This window comes from Pogona vitticeps, chromosome 1 (genome assembly GCF_051106095.1).
Source record: "Pogona vitticeps strain Pit_001003342236 chromosome 1, PviZW2.1, whole genome shotgun sequence".
Lineage (NCBI taxonomy): Eukaryota > Metazoa > Chordata > Lepidosauria > Squamata > Agamidae > Pogona > Pogona vitticeps.
Window position 1 is genome coordinate 37,451,070 of NC_135783.1, and position 13,773 is coordinate 37,464,842.

Below are 13,773 nucleotides of genomic sequence, written 5' to 3' on the forward strand. Positions count from 1 at the left end.
GGCCAATAAACCCATGGCTGCAGTTTCTTCTTTTGCTGCTAGCAGGAGCCCAGAGTCGCTGTTCTGCATAATTCAACTTCTGGTTGGCCGAGCTATTCTGTGGGTTGTTTTGTTACTTGTTTATTTGGCTGCCCACCACGGAGGCTTGTTCTTTCAGCTAATCTAAAACAGCAGCTTCCATTGTGATTCAGATCAGGAACTTCGTTGGGTTTTAAGTGCATCCCCCTAAGGCAGATAACAGGAGCTCGCTATTTTTCGTTTGTTATACTATGGCAATTATATCAGTTTTTAAAGCGGGCAAAAACAAGGAAGAATCTGGGCTCTGTTTGTAATTATAGAACAGCATCAATCACACATCAGTACATTTACATTTTGTTTAATGTGGTGGTGGAGACTTCATAATTTCCTCTGCTCTTTCTCCAGATGAATTTTAACCATCTTTAACTGATGTTAGGAAATGTAGAGTTTCTATAATTGTTTGACCTCCAGCCTTTCACTGAAATGAGCGGCTTTCATTTCAGCTTTAGACTACCACAATGTCTTTTCATAGGCAAGCCTCTGGAATAGCTGTGGTTGGGTCTAAGGCATCTATCTGCCTGTAGAAGAGAGAACCCTGTGTTGTTGTTTTCAAGCGTGTGGGTTTGTTTCCCTTTTTTAAAAGGAAAAGAAGGCTTCTTTGGAGATGGTCATGTTCTTTTTAATAAGAGATCTTTCTGTCTGGAAACCTTGAATCCAGTTTAAAATAAAAGCTTTTCCTCCCCTGGTTCACGGAACATTGTAGCTCTGCCTCTGTGTGCTAGTTTTTAAGAAGCAGAGCAAGAGAAAACATGTGTATCCATTTCTTCCCCAAAGGTCCACCCTATTCCAGTTGCCTTCCCTATCTGCATCTCTAATTCATCAACAGTCTTGTTGTCTGTCAAGTGCACATCAGGTAGATCTTGAGAAAGTTCCTTTTTTGGAACACAACTCCCAGAATGCCACAGATAACATAACCACTGGTCAGTTGCTATTGTGACTAGCTTGTATTGTGTTTCAGTTATCGGTGTGCCTGACTACATGGACATGACCAGACAACATAGGTTCCAGCACAAACCAGCCTACTCCCAGACATCTCAGTCACATAAGGTGCAGTGTGTTTTCCTGACCTGAAACCACCCAATCTTGCACCACACACCTCTGTCCGAACTTAAGCAACCCTATTTAGCCTGATCCTGCCCATTCCAACTTGGTTATTTAGCCAAGTTCTGTCTTTTACTTTTACTTTTTTTAAAAAACTTTTATGCTAGGAACTGCTTTGGGAAAGCTTTGCACAAGCAAACAAACTTCATTTTGAACCTTATAAATACTTTAACCAATTAATATTGTAGTTGTGTTTTTAAAAACATATGACAAATGGCTGAAATTTGAGGACATAATTTACAACACATTCAGTGCCAGTATGGTAGAATGTCTGCCTTCTATAAATCTGTATTTATGCCCACGGTTTAAGATTGTCAGGAGAGGCCTTTCTCTCTGTCCAACCACCTTCACAGGTGCATTTGATGGAGTCAAAGGAGAGGATTTTCACTGTTGCTGCTCCCAGGCTTTGGAACTCCCTCCCACTCAGGCAAGATTTCTTTTAATGCTTGAGTGGGGTTCTTAAATGGATGGTTTTGCCTTACTGCTTTTAATGTGTTTTGATGTTGCTTCTGTTCACCCTCCTTTTTAGTATTTGTATACTTATTGTTTTTAGCGTCAAATAACTATTGTATTTTAATGATGTAAGCCACTTGCGTTCTTCTTAAGGAGAAAGGTGAGGTAAAAATACTTAAACAAACAAATAAATGTGTGCAATGAAATCGGACTTTGGAGGATGAAAATGTGTAAGCTAATGTCTTTTTAATGTCTTTTCTCTTTTTAATACACCACTTTTGAGACACGTACAGTACTGGCCAGAATCTTTTTGGTGCTGGCACAAGGCTTGCTTAACTTGCTGCAGCTAATTGACCAGGTTAGGCAGCTGGGCAAATGTCCAGGCATCTTGCTGATTTCTCACAATTACTTGTGCCAAGGTATGCACACCTTATGTGAACTTCAGTAGGATTCTGTTCATGTTTAGTTATGGGAAGCCTTACAGATACTGATTAAATAAAAATCATAAGCATAACTGAATTTTATTGCTTGAACAAATTTCAGTTTTTCAGGAGTAGAAAACAAGGAATGTTCTGAAGAAAAGAAAAATATTCAGCAAAGATCTACAAACTGAAGTAAAGTAAAGCAGAATCCACCGCTTCTTAACTGTCCGACTTCTTTCAGATTGGACAAACCAGCGGCCTTTCAAACTTTAGGGGCAAATAGTTGCGACCGCCCGAGATATTTTGCCCCTTCCGACCATGAGGGGGCACTGCGAACTCAGAGAGGCTTCGGAAGCCGGTTATAGTCTCGCCGTAGCATTCTTTCGCTCTCTCTTCCCTCGCCACCGCCTAGTTCCGGAAGAGGCGGGGACAGGAGAAAGCGAATTCTGAATAACGGGCTGCGGGATTGGCGAGAGCCCTTGGTTAGGCCAATGACGATGCTTGTTGCTTGAGTCGGGAGGTTCTCAGCTCGCCATCTTTCTGCTTGGGGAGGCAGAACGCTGAGCTGTACATTCCTGGTGTATGTGGACCAGCCATGCCGCATTATCAGACCTGGGAAGAGTTTAGCCGCGCTGCTGAGAAGCTCTACTTGTCTGATCCCATGAAGGTGCGGGGATGGGCTTATAGGCGTCGCTTGGACCAGGCAGCGACTCTGAAAGGAGCCGACCGAGCCTGGCTGAAAGAGCCGTGGAAGCAGATGGGGGCCGGGCTGCTGTTGGGGTCGCCTGACAATTCGGTGCACGTATCGTAGAAAGGATGGGGAACGGGTGGCCCTCCGGATAGTGTTCGGCTAAAGTGGCAGTGGCAGCTGTCCAACAGTGTCTGGAAAACCTTATGCTCCTTTCTCTTGTGTTACACCTTTATTCTACCTAATATGAGTGATCCCCATATTGTGATGATGTCGCTAATCCTTAAATAATACCTGCTGGCTGTTCTGTATTTGTGCTGGTTTGTGAAATTGTTGGCCTCCACTCCAAAGTGTGTGTGAGACTAAGATGGCTCTACTGAGATTGGGCAATACTTAGATGATTGCATAAAGAAATACACCCAAAATCGTAAGTTTTCATAGGTCATTACAGCTGGCATATTATATTCCAAGCGTTTATATTTTTCTTGCTTGTTCCTGTGCCTCCAAATCGACAACTTTGATTAGATTTTGAAAGAACTCCCTAATTTGTTTTATATTAGGCAGTGATCTTGTCCTGTATGGCATGAATGGGGTGGGGGAGCTTTCTGTGTTCACAGCTTTCTAGAAGATCTTGGTGACATTTACAGTTGAAAGTATGTTACAGGACATTCTCTCTGAACATCAGGATTTTATCCTGAAACTACTCTGAAAGTACTACATCTCATAGTAATAATTACTGTTATGTCTTGAGTTGTCCTGAATTACAAGTGGAGCAAAATACTTATTCATCTTGCTAGATGTGCCCTCTCGCTATATATGGTTCAAAGTTTAAACTTCAGCCTCTCCATGGAACATTTTCCAGGGCCTAGCTAAATTTGATTCTCTTTTTTCTTTGGGCCAGTTGGATTAACGGAATTAAATAAAAGCAATTTCAGAAACATTTCAGTGTTACTGGATTAGAGTGGATTTATACATGGCCACAATTTTGTGCACCAAGGGAGGTTCACCTTCAAATTGAGGTGGAGACACACTTTTTCTCAGTCCACAGACCATCCGTGGCCACTTGTCTAGATATGTGTGGCAAATACAAATTGATAGAAGACAATGAAATGCTACTGTATCCACATGTGTGTTATTTTCAGTCTCCAAATGACTACGGCACATCTGTTTGTGCAGATGTACCAGTAAAAAAAGAATGAATGGGATGCAAACTAAGTTTCAGTGGTAGATCAAAGAATTGTACTTTATAAGCCAATAAGATTATTGTGTAGAGACATTGGACATAGAGATGTCACTTATTGAGCTGTAAATTGATGCTTTTGTTGTTTTAGGTACGTGTGGTACTCAAATACCGGCATTGTGATGGAAATCTGTGCATCAAAGTAACAGATGATGTTGTTGTAAGTAAAAGATTTGCAGCATGACTTTTGCAGTGTAACTTTCTAATAGTCATACCAAAATATTTGTAAGAACAGCATTTTAAACCTCTAGATTCATCTGAAAACCAGTGCTGAAAGTTGTTTATGCAGAATGTGTACTTAACCAGTTCTCTCATTTGTGTGCTTAAAATCTCACTGCATCTGCCAAGCTTCTTTCCCACTTTCAGGGAAGAGATCAGGGTGTCAGCTCGTTCATTCAGAGGTGTGCGTTGATGGTAAGTATTGCTTGTGAAGTATGATTGTCTAAATAATAGGAAAGTGTAAAGCAACTTTCAACCTTCAACATTCTGCTGTTCACTCTGCTGAAACTGGAAACTGCCTTGTGCTGTTTTTTTTAAATTGTGTTAAAACAAAGAAATATTGATGGGTTTTGGCAGCAGCTCACATATATTGTCTCGTTTACCCTGAAAACTCCACAAAGAAGCAAATTTGTGGGCACAGCTGATGCGTTTTCCATGTGTTGTGGCACTGGAGTGGCAGAAGAAAAAGTTCTATATCTTGAAATTGAGAGTGTGAAACACTACCTCAGAATTGATGTGTGAATTTTTATAATACTAATGTTCCTGCTCTCTGTTTTGTTCTTTTAAATTAACTTACTGGTATTGGATGATACAGTCTCTGTGTATTGTACATTGAAAGCTATTTTAATAAATTCTTAATAAGTTCACAGGAAGGCCAGTTTTGCATATGGTTTATTACATAACAGCAATTTTCCATGTCTGATGACATGTGCATCCTACCCAGTCCACTTTCTGAAAGCAGCCAGCCAGGTGCTTCTGGAATTCACAGATTAAGGCATTAAGTTGGTGGGTGTTCCTCTTTGTTCCTGTTATCTAATATTTGAAAGGAGTTGCATCCAGTCATAGTAGTGCTTGATTTTTGATGGTTAAAACTACCATAGAACAATCTACAGATCTGTGCTTGTCTATTTCCCTAATCCAAATCCCAGTTACAGCACAACAAATAAGCTGTTCTAAGAGAAAAACTAAATGGAAATGCTTCACCCTAGCAAAACTGGTAAACCAAATGCAATCATAAAATCAACTGTAAATGAAGAACATATTTTGAATATGTTTCTTGTACTTCTGGAGAATCAAGCTCTAGAAGACGTAGAAAGAACAAAAATCTGTGTGCTCTCTCGATGATATGTTGATTTTGCTTAAAAACGTGTGATGAGTTGACAACAACCTAAGTAAATTTTATTTTCTGTTTTTAACAAGGTTTATTCTGTATCAAACTTTCTACTGCTGAAATTGGAAAATTTACTACCTGCTTTCAGCAGGGAGCATTTGTGCTTTTTAAAACGCAATCCTAATTTTTCATATTAGGGTTTAAAATTCAGTGGCCAAAATCCTGTTGTGCAGCTACATTTGCCCAACTTGAGGTTGCACCCATGGTAGTTGTGCTAGCACCAAGGCAGAAGTGCTGTCCCTGAAACAATCTGCCAATGCATTAGTTTGCACCGGGGATGTGTGAGCGATTGCACAATTGTATAATGTAGTTCTTTGTTGCTGGACATATTGCATGGCATATTATGCCAGTAGATTTTTGTTACATTGGCATGAACAGTATTTTACCTATTGAGTACAGTTGAATTTTAAAAGGACAGTATAACATAATTGGCCAAAGCTCAACAACTATTATAATTTAGTGTTTGCAGTGTTCTGAGCTAAAGAAAGCAGATATTTTAGATTAATAAGAAAATTATAATAGGAAATAATTTCTCTTTTAATTATAAATGGTTCCTGTCAGCATCTTGACTTCAGCATTTTGGACCCACTGGAGATTCTGAACACTTTACAAAGGCAGACCCATGGACAGGACAGGACAGTAATATAAACCAGATGTAACCAAGCATGTATCAGTTTAGCCAGATCAGAAGTCTCCAGGACTGAATGCAGCCGATGTTCTCATTTGAACTGTGCAAATGGCTGACCTGCCTGCAGCTAAGATTTGGGCATTCAGGCTCAAGCTTGAATCCGGTAGAATGCCTAAGTTGTGAAGCTTAGTGTTCGGAGGAAGTATAGCTCCGTTCAGCACAGGTGGAATCTCTATTTTCTGATTTGCCTTTAGACTGACCAGGAGCATCTACTACTGGTCTAGAACAGAGACTGCTTCCTCAAATTTGAAAGGAAAAGAGAAATAGAGTTTGGTTGTCATCTGTGTACTTACAGCAACAAACACCAAAACTGAACAACCTCTTCCAGTGGTTTCTAGTATTTGCTGAATAAAACGAGGGACAGAACAGAATAGCACCACCTTCTAAGATCTTCCAGGGAGGACTGAAACCACTGCAAAACATTGCCTTCAAGTCCCATGCCAAAAGGATCATCAGTGGTGTTGATATCTCCCAAGAGGTCCAGCAGAATCAACAAGGACACACTCATGGTGTCTTAATTGCCAACAAAGGTTATCTACCAAGGTGACCAAAGCTGTTTATGTCCTATATGTGGGGCTGAAAGTAGACTCTAGTGGATCTGGATAACCTGTCTCATCCAGGAGCCTATGGAGCTGAGAAACTACCAAAAGCTGAGAAACTACCAAAAGCTCTGATGCCTTGCCTATGAATGGAGCATTGGAAACAGTATTTGTCCAATGTGGAGGGATTTAAACGGGGCATTTTAGCAACAGTCTTATTAGTGTCTCTTTTAGACATTCAGGAACTCTGCCTTATTCCAAGGAGGCATTTAAGACTCTCCTTACCTGCTCAAATTAATCCTCTCCAGGCTGGTTTTATAAGCTATGAAGGACAACGATGCTGCATATATGTGGTAGCTTTCACCTGTTGAAAAGATCTTTGGGCTGTACCAACTGAAAAGTACCCATTACAGTGGTGCCTCACATAACGATGTTAATTGGTTCCAAACAAAACATCGTTATGTGAAAACATCGTTATGTGAAGCACCATTTCCCATAGGAATGCATTGGAAACCGGTTAATCCGTTCCAATAGGAATGGATTATCCGGTTTTCTCCCTCCCCCCGTGGCTTGGATCTGACCCACGGCGGCTAACTCAGCCATGGCTTGACTCCCTAGAGTCCGGCCATGGCTGAGGTAGCCGCCGTGGCTCGGATCCAAGCCGCGGGGGGAGGGTGGTGGGATTGGAATGCCTTTCAGGCACCCCGGGCTTGGATCCCACCCGCCGCCGGTTAGGGTAACCGGCGGCGGGTAGGATCCAAACCCGGGATGCCTGAAAGGCATCCCAATCCCACCACCCTCTCAGCCTGCCCCCACAGCTTGGATCCAAGCCGTGGGGGGTCGCTGGGAGCAGACACCCCCCCCCCACCCTGCAGCCGCCGCTTGAAGCCTCCCCGCGCTGCTTTCCCCAGCCATTCTCGGACGTCCAGGCGTCCGAGAACGGCTCGGGTAGGCGGCCCGGGCAGGCTTCAAGCGGCAGCTGCAGGGTGGGGGGGGTGTCCGGAAGGTTTCCAGGCTTTCACCTGGAAACCTTCCGGATTCCCCCCCCCCCCCTGTCCCCGCTGCTGGTAGCCTGCCCGGGCCGCCTACCCGAGCCGTTCTCGGACGTCCAGGCGTCCGAGAACGGCTCGGGTAGGCGGCCCGGGCAGGCTTCAAGCGGCGGCTGCAGGGTGGGGGGGTGTCCGGAAGGTTTCCAGGCTTTCACCTGGAAACCTTCCGGATTCCCCCCCCTCTGTCCCCGCTGCTGGTAGCCTGCCCGGGCCGCCTACCCGAGCCGTTCTCGGACGTCCAGGCGTCCGAGAACGGCTCGGGTAGGCGGCCCGGGCAGGCTACCAGCTGGGGCTGGCTGACGCTTCGGAGGGGCCGCGGGGAGAGGCCTCCCCGCGGCCCCTCCGAAGCGCCGGCCAGCCAGCCAGCATTCTCGGGGCCGGCGCTTCGGAGCTGCCGCGGGAGAGGTCTCCCCGCGGCCGCTCCGAAGCGCCCGCCGGAGAATGCCTGCAGGCTGGCCGGCGATTCGGAGGGGCCACGGGGAGACCTCTCCCGCGGCTGCTCCGAAGCGCCGGCCAGCCAGCCGGCATTCTCCGGGCGGGCGCTTCGGAGCGGCCGCGGGAGAGGTCTCCCCGCAGCTGCTCCGAAGCGCCCACCGGGGGACTATGGGGGAAACATCGCTATGCGAGTTTCCTCCATAGACAGCCTCGCTATACGAGGCAGTAATTTCCCCCAGAAACCCCCTCGCTATGCGAATTCATCGTTAAACGAGGCATTCGCTAAGCGAGGCACCACTGTACTTCCAAACAAATGGGGGACAAGATAAAATCCACTGAATCTATATTAGCTACAGTGTCCAAGCCAGAGTGAATCTGAACATTTTTTTTTTAATGCAAAATGGTGTGCTCTTTATGTGGGCTTTTTATTACTTTTCATTCTTATCTCAAGGTACTGTAATATGCCCTTGACTACTTGAGAAAGCTCTGCTTCATTGCTCTGTGCATATGCAGTAAGAGAATTAGGGCTGGTTGCATGATGATTGTACAGTTGGGAGGACTGGGCCCATGAGAGAGAGTCTGGAACATACCTATGGTAACTAGCATGATTGTCCTTGTACAGATGTGTAAATACACTTAAATCTATGTTTTTAAGCTAAAGAAAACCTGTTTGTCTCAGGATAAGACACTGGGTGACAATATAGGCTGCAGTTATTTATTTGTTGACTTGGAGTTAGTCTCCTTAAATGCAGTAGTATGTACTTAGTAGACATGTAGAACACTGCACTGCCAAAAAGTTTTTAAATTATTTTTAATGGTGGAAGAATGTATAAAATCCCTTTTTTTACAAGTAGAGATGTGTTGGTTGGCTAACTGGTGTTTTTCTTATGTTCCATGAAATTCTTGTGATGTGGGAATAGGAACAGGCTAGCAGTAGTGAACCTTCTCTTAAAGGGCTCCAGTATGAATTCATCAGAAGTTAAGGAGATATTTTGATTAAGGTTTATTTGTGTATTTATTTATTTAACATATGCTACCCACACTACCCAAAAGTCTCTGGGTGGCTTACAATTTGAATACAATAAAAAGATAAAACAATTAAAATTAAATTAAAAATACAGTGCTCTAAAAATTGCCATGGTTGGGTGAAAGATGGAGCTTTGTGTCCTCAGATTATCAGGATACAAAGCAAATGACACTGTATTCCAAAATGTATTGTTTCTAAAGCAATATTCAATGATATATTTTCTTGGCATCTGTCTTACAAGAAAATTTTAAAATGAGAGTTATAACATTGAAAGAAACCCTACTAAGTCTCTCCATCCCTCTTTTTTGCCCAGTGTCTGCTATATAGGACAGACCAGGCTCAAGATGTAAAGAAGATTGAGAAATTCCACAGTCAACTAATGCGACTCATGGTAGCCAAAGAATCCCGCAGTGTTGCCATGGAAACAGACTGAATATCTGGGAATAAAATGAACGCTCTAGTTCTATTTTACAAGAGGAAAGTATCACTTGGATTTGGGCAAATTTTGGAACAGAAGTGTTGTGGCAGCAAATGGATTATTAAAGTCTAAGTCTGGGTTTCGTAAGAAGAGTCTACTTCAGAGTGGCTGGGGGACTATATGCTTTCATTTGAAAGCCTCTATTTGTTTATTTTTTTATTTGAACAAGTGAATATGTACAGCCAGTGATGGAAATACTAAAGGTTAACATGTGTTTGGCCAGATTTGTACCCTTTGCTTTTGTAAATCTGCAGCACTCGGTCTAGAACAGAGGAAGCAAGCATGTTCCCCTGAGAGGGTGCAGGATGTTATCACACAGAGGTGTGTTCTTTCTTCTTGAGTTTCATGTTGCTGTGTCTGCTAAATTGAGGTGGACAGTGAATTACTAACATGGAAACTGGACGTAATAAACCTTGATATTCAGCTGGCGAATAGCATTTGCCAAAAGGTAGAATTGGCAATACAGCAAATCCTAGTTGTTTTATGCCTCTTCTCTGCTCCTTTCAAAACACCAGACTGGCCGAAACATCATCAGTATCAGTTGGCTGTTCAGTGATATTCAAAATCTGATATGGAATAATAGGTAATAGGAAAGTATTCATAACAACAAATTTAATATTCTCATTGCGTGTGCACAGAAGAGGCTGCTGAATCACACCATACTTTCGGCCACAAGAAAAGTGTTGTGGCATGGAACTAAAACCATCAGTTGTCTTCTGAGCTTGCCCTATATTGCCTGGCATAACTAGAGTAGGTGCACAGGTTGGAAATAGATGTCACCAGGTTAAGCTCTGACTGCCCCGAACCACAGACAGTATCGTCCCATCTTTCAAGCTACTTTTTGGTATTAAATTGTCATCACCAAATATTCAATATAATGCTATATTGTGAGCCGTTCTGCATACTGTTAGATAGAAGAGTCAAGATGAGGCAAAGTCTACCGCTACAATGAGCATTGCTTATAAAGTTGAATGTACTTGACTGTGTTAGATTAAAAGGAGACGTCTGTTTTAAACTTTTTCTGAACACTGTTTCCCCTTGGATGTTATCCTAATGTGGTTGAGAAGTCATTTTTACTGGTTGGTGTTCATTCATATAGTTGTATTTACTAAAAAAATGATGTATTGGCTCATGTCACTTCAGTAGCTGAGGTAAGCCGAGCAAAATAAAAGGCTTGCTAGAAATGTAACCAACCTCTTCTGGTGTCTTCTTTCTTATAATTTAAAGTGTGTATTAATATAAATACTGTATTTGTATTTCACATCATAGTGATCAACTCTTGCCCTTTGCTAGACTCACAGTCAATAATATAGTGCTTTTCAGCATTGTACTTCTGTGTCCATTTTATTGATCAGTTATCCTTCATATATCTTACGTCAGTTTGTTAATTTCCATTAAAGAGAACCTCTTCATCTGCATCTGACAGGAATGGGAGAGGCAAGCTACATATCTTCTGTAAATTGTGTAATAGTTTTTATGTGGTTTTTATGTGGGCAGTGTACACAAAGTATAGAGAGCAGGAGAAACTTCCTTACTGCATTTACGTACTATTGTGAAGCAAGAGGACAAATCAAAATTATCAGCTCAAGTCTTTGGAGGCTCTTCATCTTAAAGGTAAAAGATCAAGCTGTCTAGAGAAACAGAAGCACAGATTGTTAATATAAATGTGCTCCCAATGGCACCCAGAGTGCATGACCCCTAGAAATACACAATACAACAAGAGATGAATGTTAACATATGGAGGGAGGGATGAAAATGTGTTTTCTCAAAAGTTATAATGAATTGAGATATGGTCTCATCAAGATGGTAAGGAGTCATGGTTTGCAGCCCTAAAAATCCAGAATGTTAGGCTGGCAAGGAAAGGCTTTGGCTTGAGTTTATCATATTTTTGGTAAAATATATCTTGTCCCCCTTCATAGATTGCTGCTTTGTCGTGGCAAAGGGGCTTGAGTAATTCAGAGAAGCTATGGGCTATGCAGTGCAGGGAGACTGACTTAGATCCACCTGGAGCAGGAACTGGTAAGCCACTCCAGCATCTTTGCCAAGAAAACTCCATGGACAGAAACAAAAGGCTAAAAGTTATGACACTGGAAGATGAGCCCCTCAGGTCAGAAGGCGTCCAACATGCTACTGAGGAAGAGCGGGTGACAAGTACAAGTAGCTCCAGAGCTAATTAAGTGGTTGGGCCAAAGCTGAAAGGACGCTCACCTGCAGATGTGCCTGGAAGTGAAAGGAAAGTCTGATGCTGCAATGGGAAATACTGCATAGGAACCTGGAATGTAAGATCTATGAACCTTGGGAAGCTGGATGTGGTCAAACAGGAGGTGGCAAGAATAAACATTGACATGTCGGGTGTCGGTGAACTAAAATGGGAATGGGTGAATTCAATTCAGAATGGGTGAATTCAATTCAATTCATATCTACTATTGTGGGCAATAATCCGACAAAACGGTAGGGACCTAAGAGAAGCAGAAGACATCAAGAAGAGGTGGCAAGAATACACAGAGGAATTATACCAGAAAGATCTGGATGGCCTGGACAACCCAGCTAGTGTGGTTGCAGACCTTGAGCCAAACATCCTGGAGGGTGAAGTCAAGTGAGCCTGAGAAAGCATGGCTAACAACAGGGCCAGTGGGGGTAATGGCATTTCAGTTGAACTATTTAAAATCTTAAAAAGATGACGCTGTTAAGGTGCTACACTCAATATGCCAGCAAGGTTGGAAAGCTTAGCAGTGGCTAGAGGATTACAGTGGGGTCTCGACTTATGAACGGCTCGACATACGAACGTTTCAACTTACGAACCGCTCTCATAGGAATATATGGACTCGACTTACGAACTTAGATTCGAGTTATGAACTCTTTTTTTCTCTTTTTTTTAAAAGCTAAGTCATCTTAGGTTAAAAGGAAAAAAGAAAAAAATATCCCCCTCTAGTGGCAGAAGGCGGAATAGCAGCTTCCCATTAGTTTCTATGGACGAAAAAAGCAGATACGGATTAAATGGTTTTCAATGCATTCCTATGGGAAATGCAGATTCGACTTAAGAAATTTTCGACCTGAGAACTGCCTTCCAATACGGATTAAGTTCGTAAGTCGAGACCCCACTGTACAAAAGATAAGTCTACATCCCAATCCCAAAGAAGAGCAGTGCCAAAGAATGTTCCAACTACCGTACAATTGCACTCATTTCACACACTAGCAAGGTTATGCTCAAAATCCCACAAGGTAGGCTTCAGCAGTATGTGGACTGAGAACTCCCAGAAGGACAAGCTGGTTTTCGAAGAGGCAGAGGAACTAGAGACCAAATTGCTAACATGCACTGGATTATGGAGAAGGCCAGAGAGTTCCAGAAAAATACCTACTTTTGCTTCATTGACTATGCAAAACCTTTGATTGTGTGGACCACAACAAACTATGGCAAGTTCTAAAAGAAATGGGAGTGCCTGACCACCTTATCTATATCCTGAGATATCTAAACATGGGACAGGAAGCAACAGTTAGATCTGGATATGGAACAACCGATTGGTTTAAAATTGGGAATGGAGTACACCAAGGCTGTATATTGTCCCCCTGCTTATTTAACTTACATGCAGAATACATCATGCAAAACGCTGGACTGGATGACTCCCAAGCCAGAATTAAGATTGTCAGAAGAAATATCAACAATCTCAGATACGCAGATGATACCACTTTGATGGCAGAAAGTGAGGAGGAATTAAAGAACCTAGTAATGAGGGTGAAAGAGGAGAGCGCCAAAAATAGTGTGAAGCTCAACATAAAAAAAAACTAAGATCATGGCTACTGTCCCCATCACCTCATGGTAAATAGAAGCGGAACATATGGAGACAGTGACAGATTTTACCTTCTTGGGCTCCATGATCACTGCAGATGGTGACAGCAGCCACAAAATTACGACACCTGCTTCTTGGAAGGACAGCGATGACAAATCAAGAACGCATCTTAAAAAGCAGAGACATCACCTTGCCGACAAAGGTCCGCATCATCAAAGCCACGTTTTACCAGTAGCGATGTATGGAAGTGAGAGCTGGACCATAAAGAAGGCTGACCGCTGAAGAATTGATGCTTTTGAATTGTGGTGCTGAGGGAGGCTCTTGAGAGTCCACCGGACTGCAAAGAGAATAAACCTATCAATTTTGAAGGAAATCAACCCTGAGTGCTCACTGGAAG

General features: G+C 42.8%; 1 protein-coding gene across 5 annotated transcripts; it reads left to right on the forward strand.

Annotated features, from left to right (window-relative positions):
• Positions 1-2,464: 2,464 nt before the first annotated feature.
• SRP9 (signal recognition particle 9) lies at positions 2,465-10,777 on the forward strand. 5 transcript variants are annotated; one of them, XM_020786604.3, is made up of 4 exons: positions 2,486-2,721; positions 4,074-4,142; positions 4,349-4,396; positions 9,424-10,777. In XM_020786604.3, exons 1-4 carry the CDS (start codon positions 2,650-2,652, stop codon positions 9,541-9,543), a joined length of 309 nt encoding a protein of 102 aa, XP_020642263.2. In that variant the 5' UTR covers positions 2,486-2,649; the 3' UTR covers positions 9,544-10,777. The 5 variants fall into 5 exon arrangements, 4 of the variants coding, with proteins under 4 accessions (XP_020642264.1, XP_020642263.2, XP_072847037.2 ...); XR_013540363.1 differs by having other exon boundaries at positions 2,513-2,850; positions 4,349-4,987; XM_072990936.2 differs by having other exon boundaries at positions 2,522-2,850.
• Positions 10,778-13,773: the final 2,996 nt, after the last annotated feature.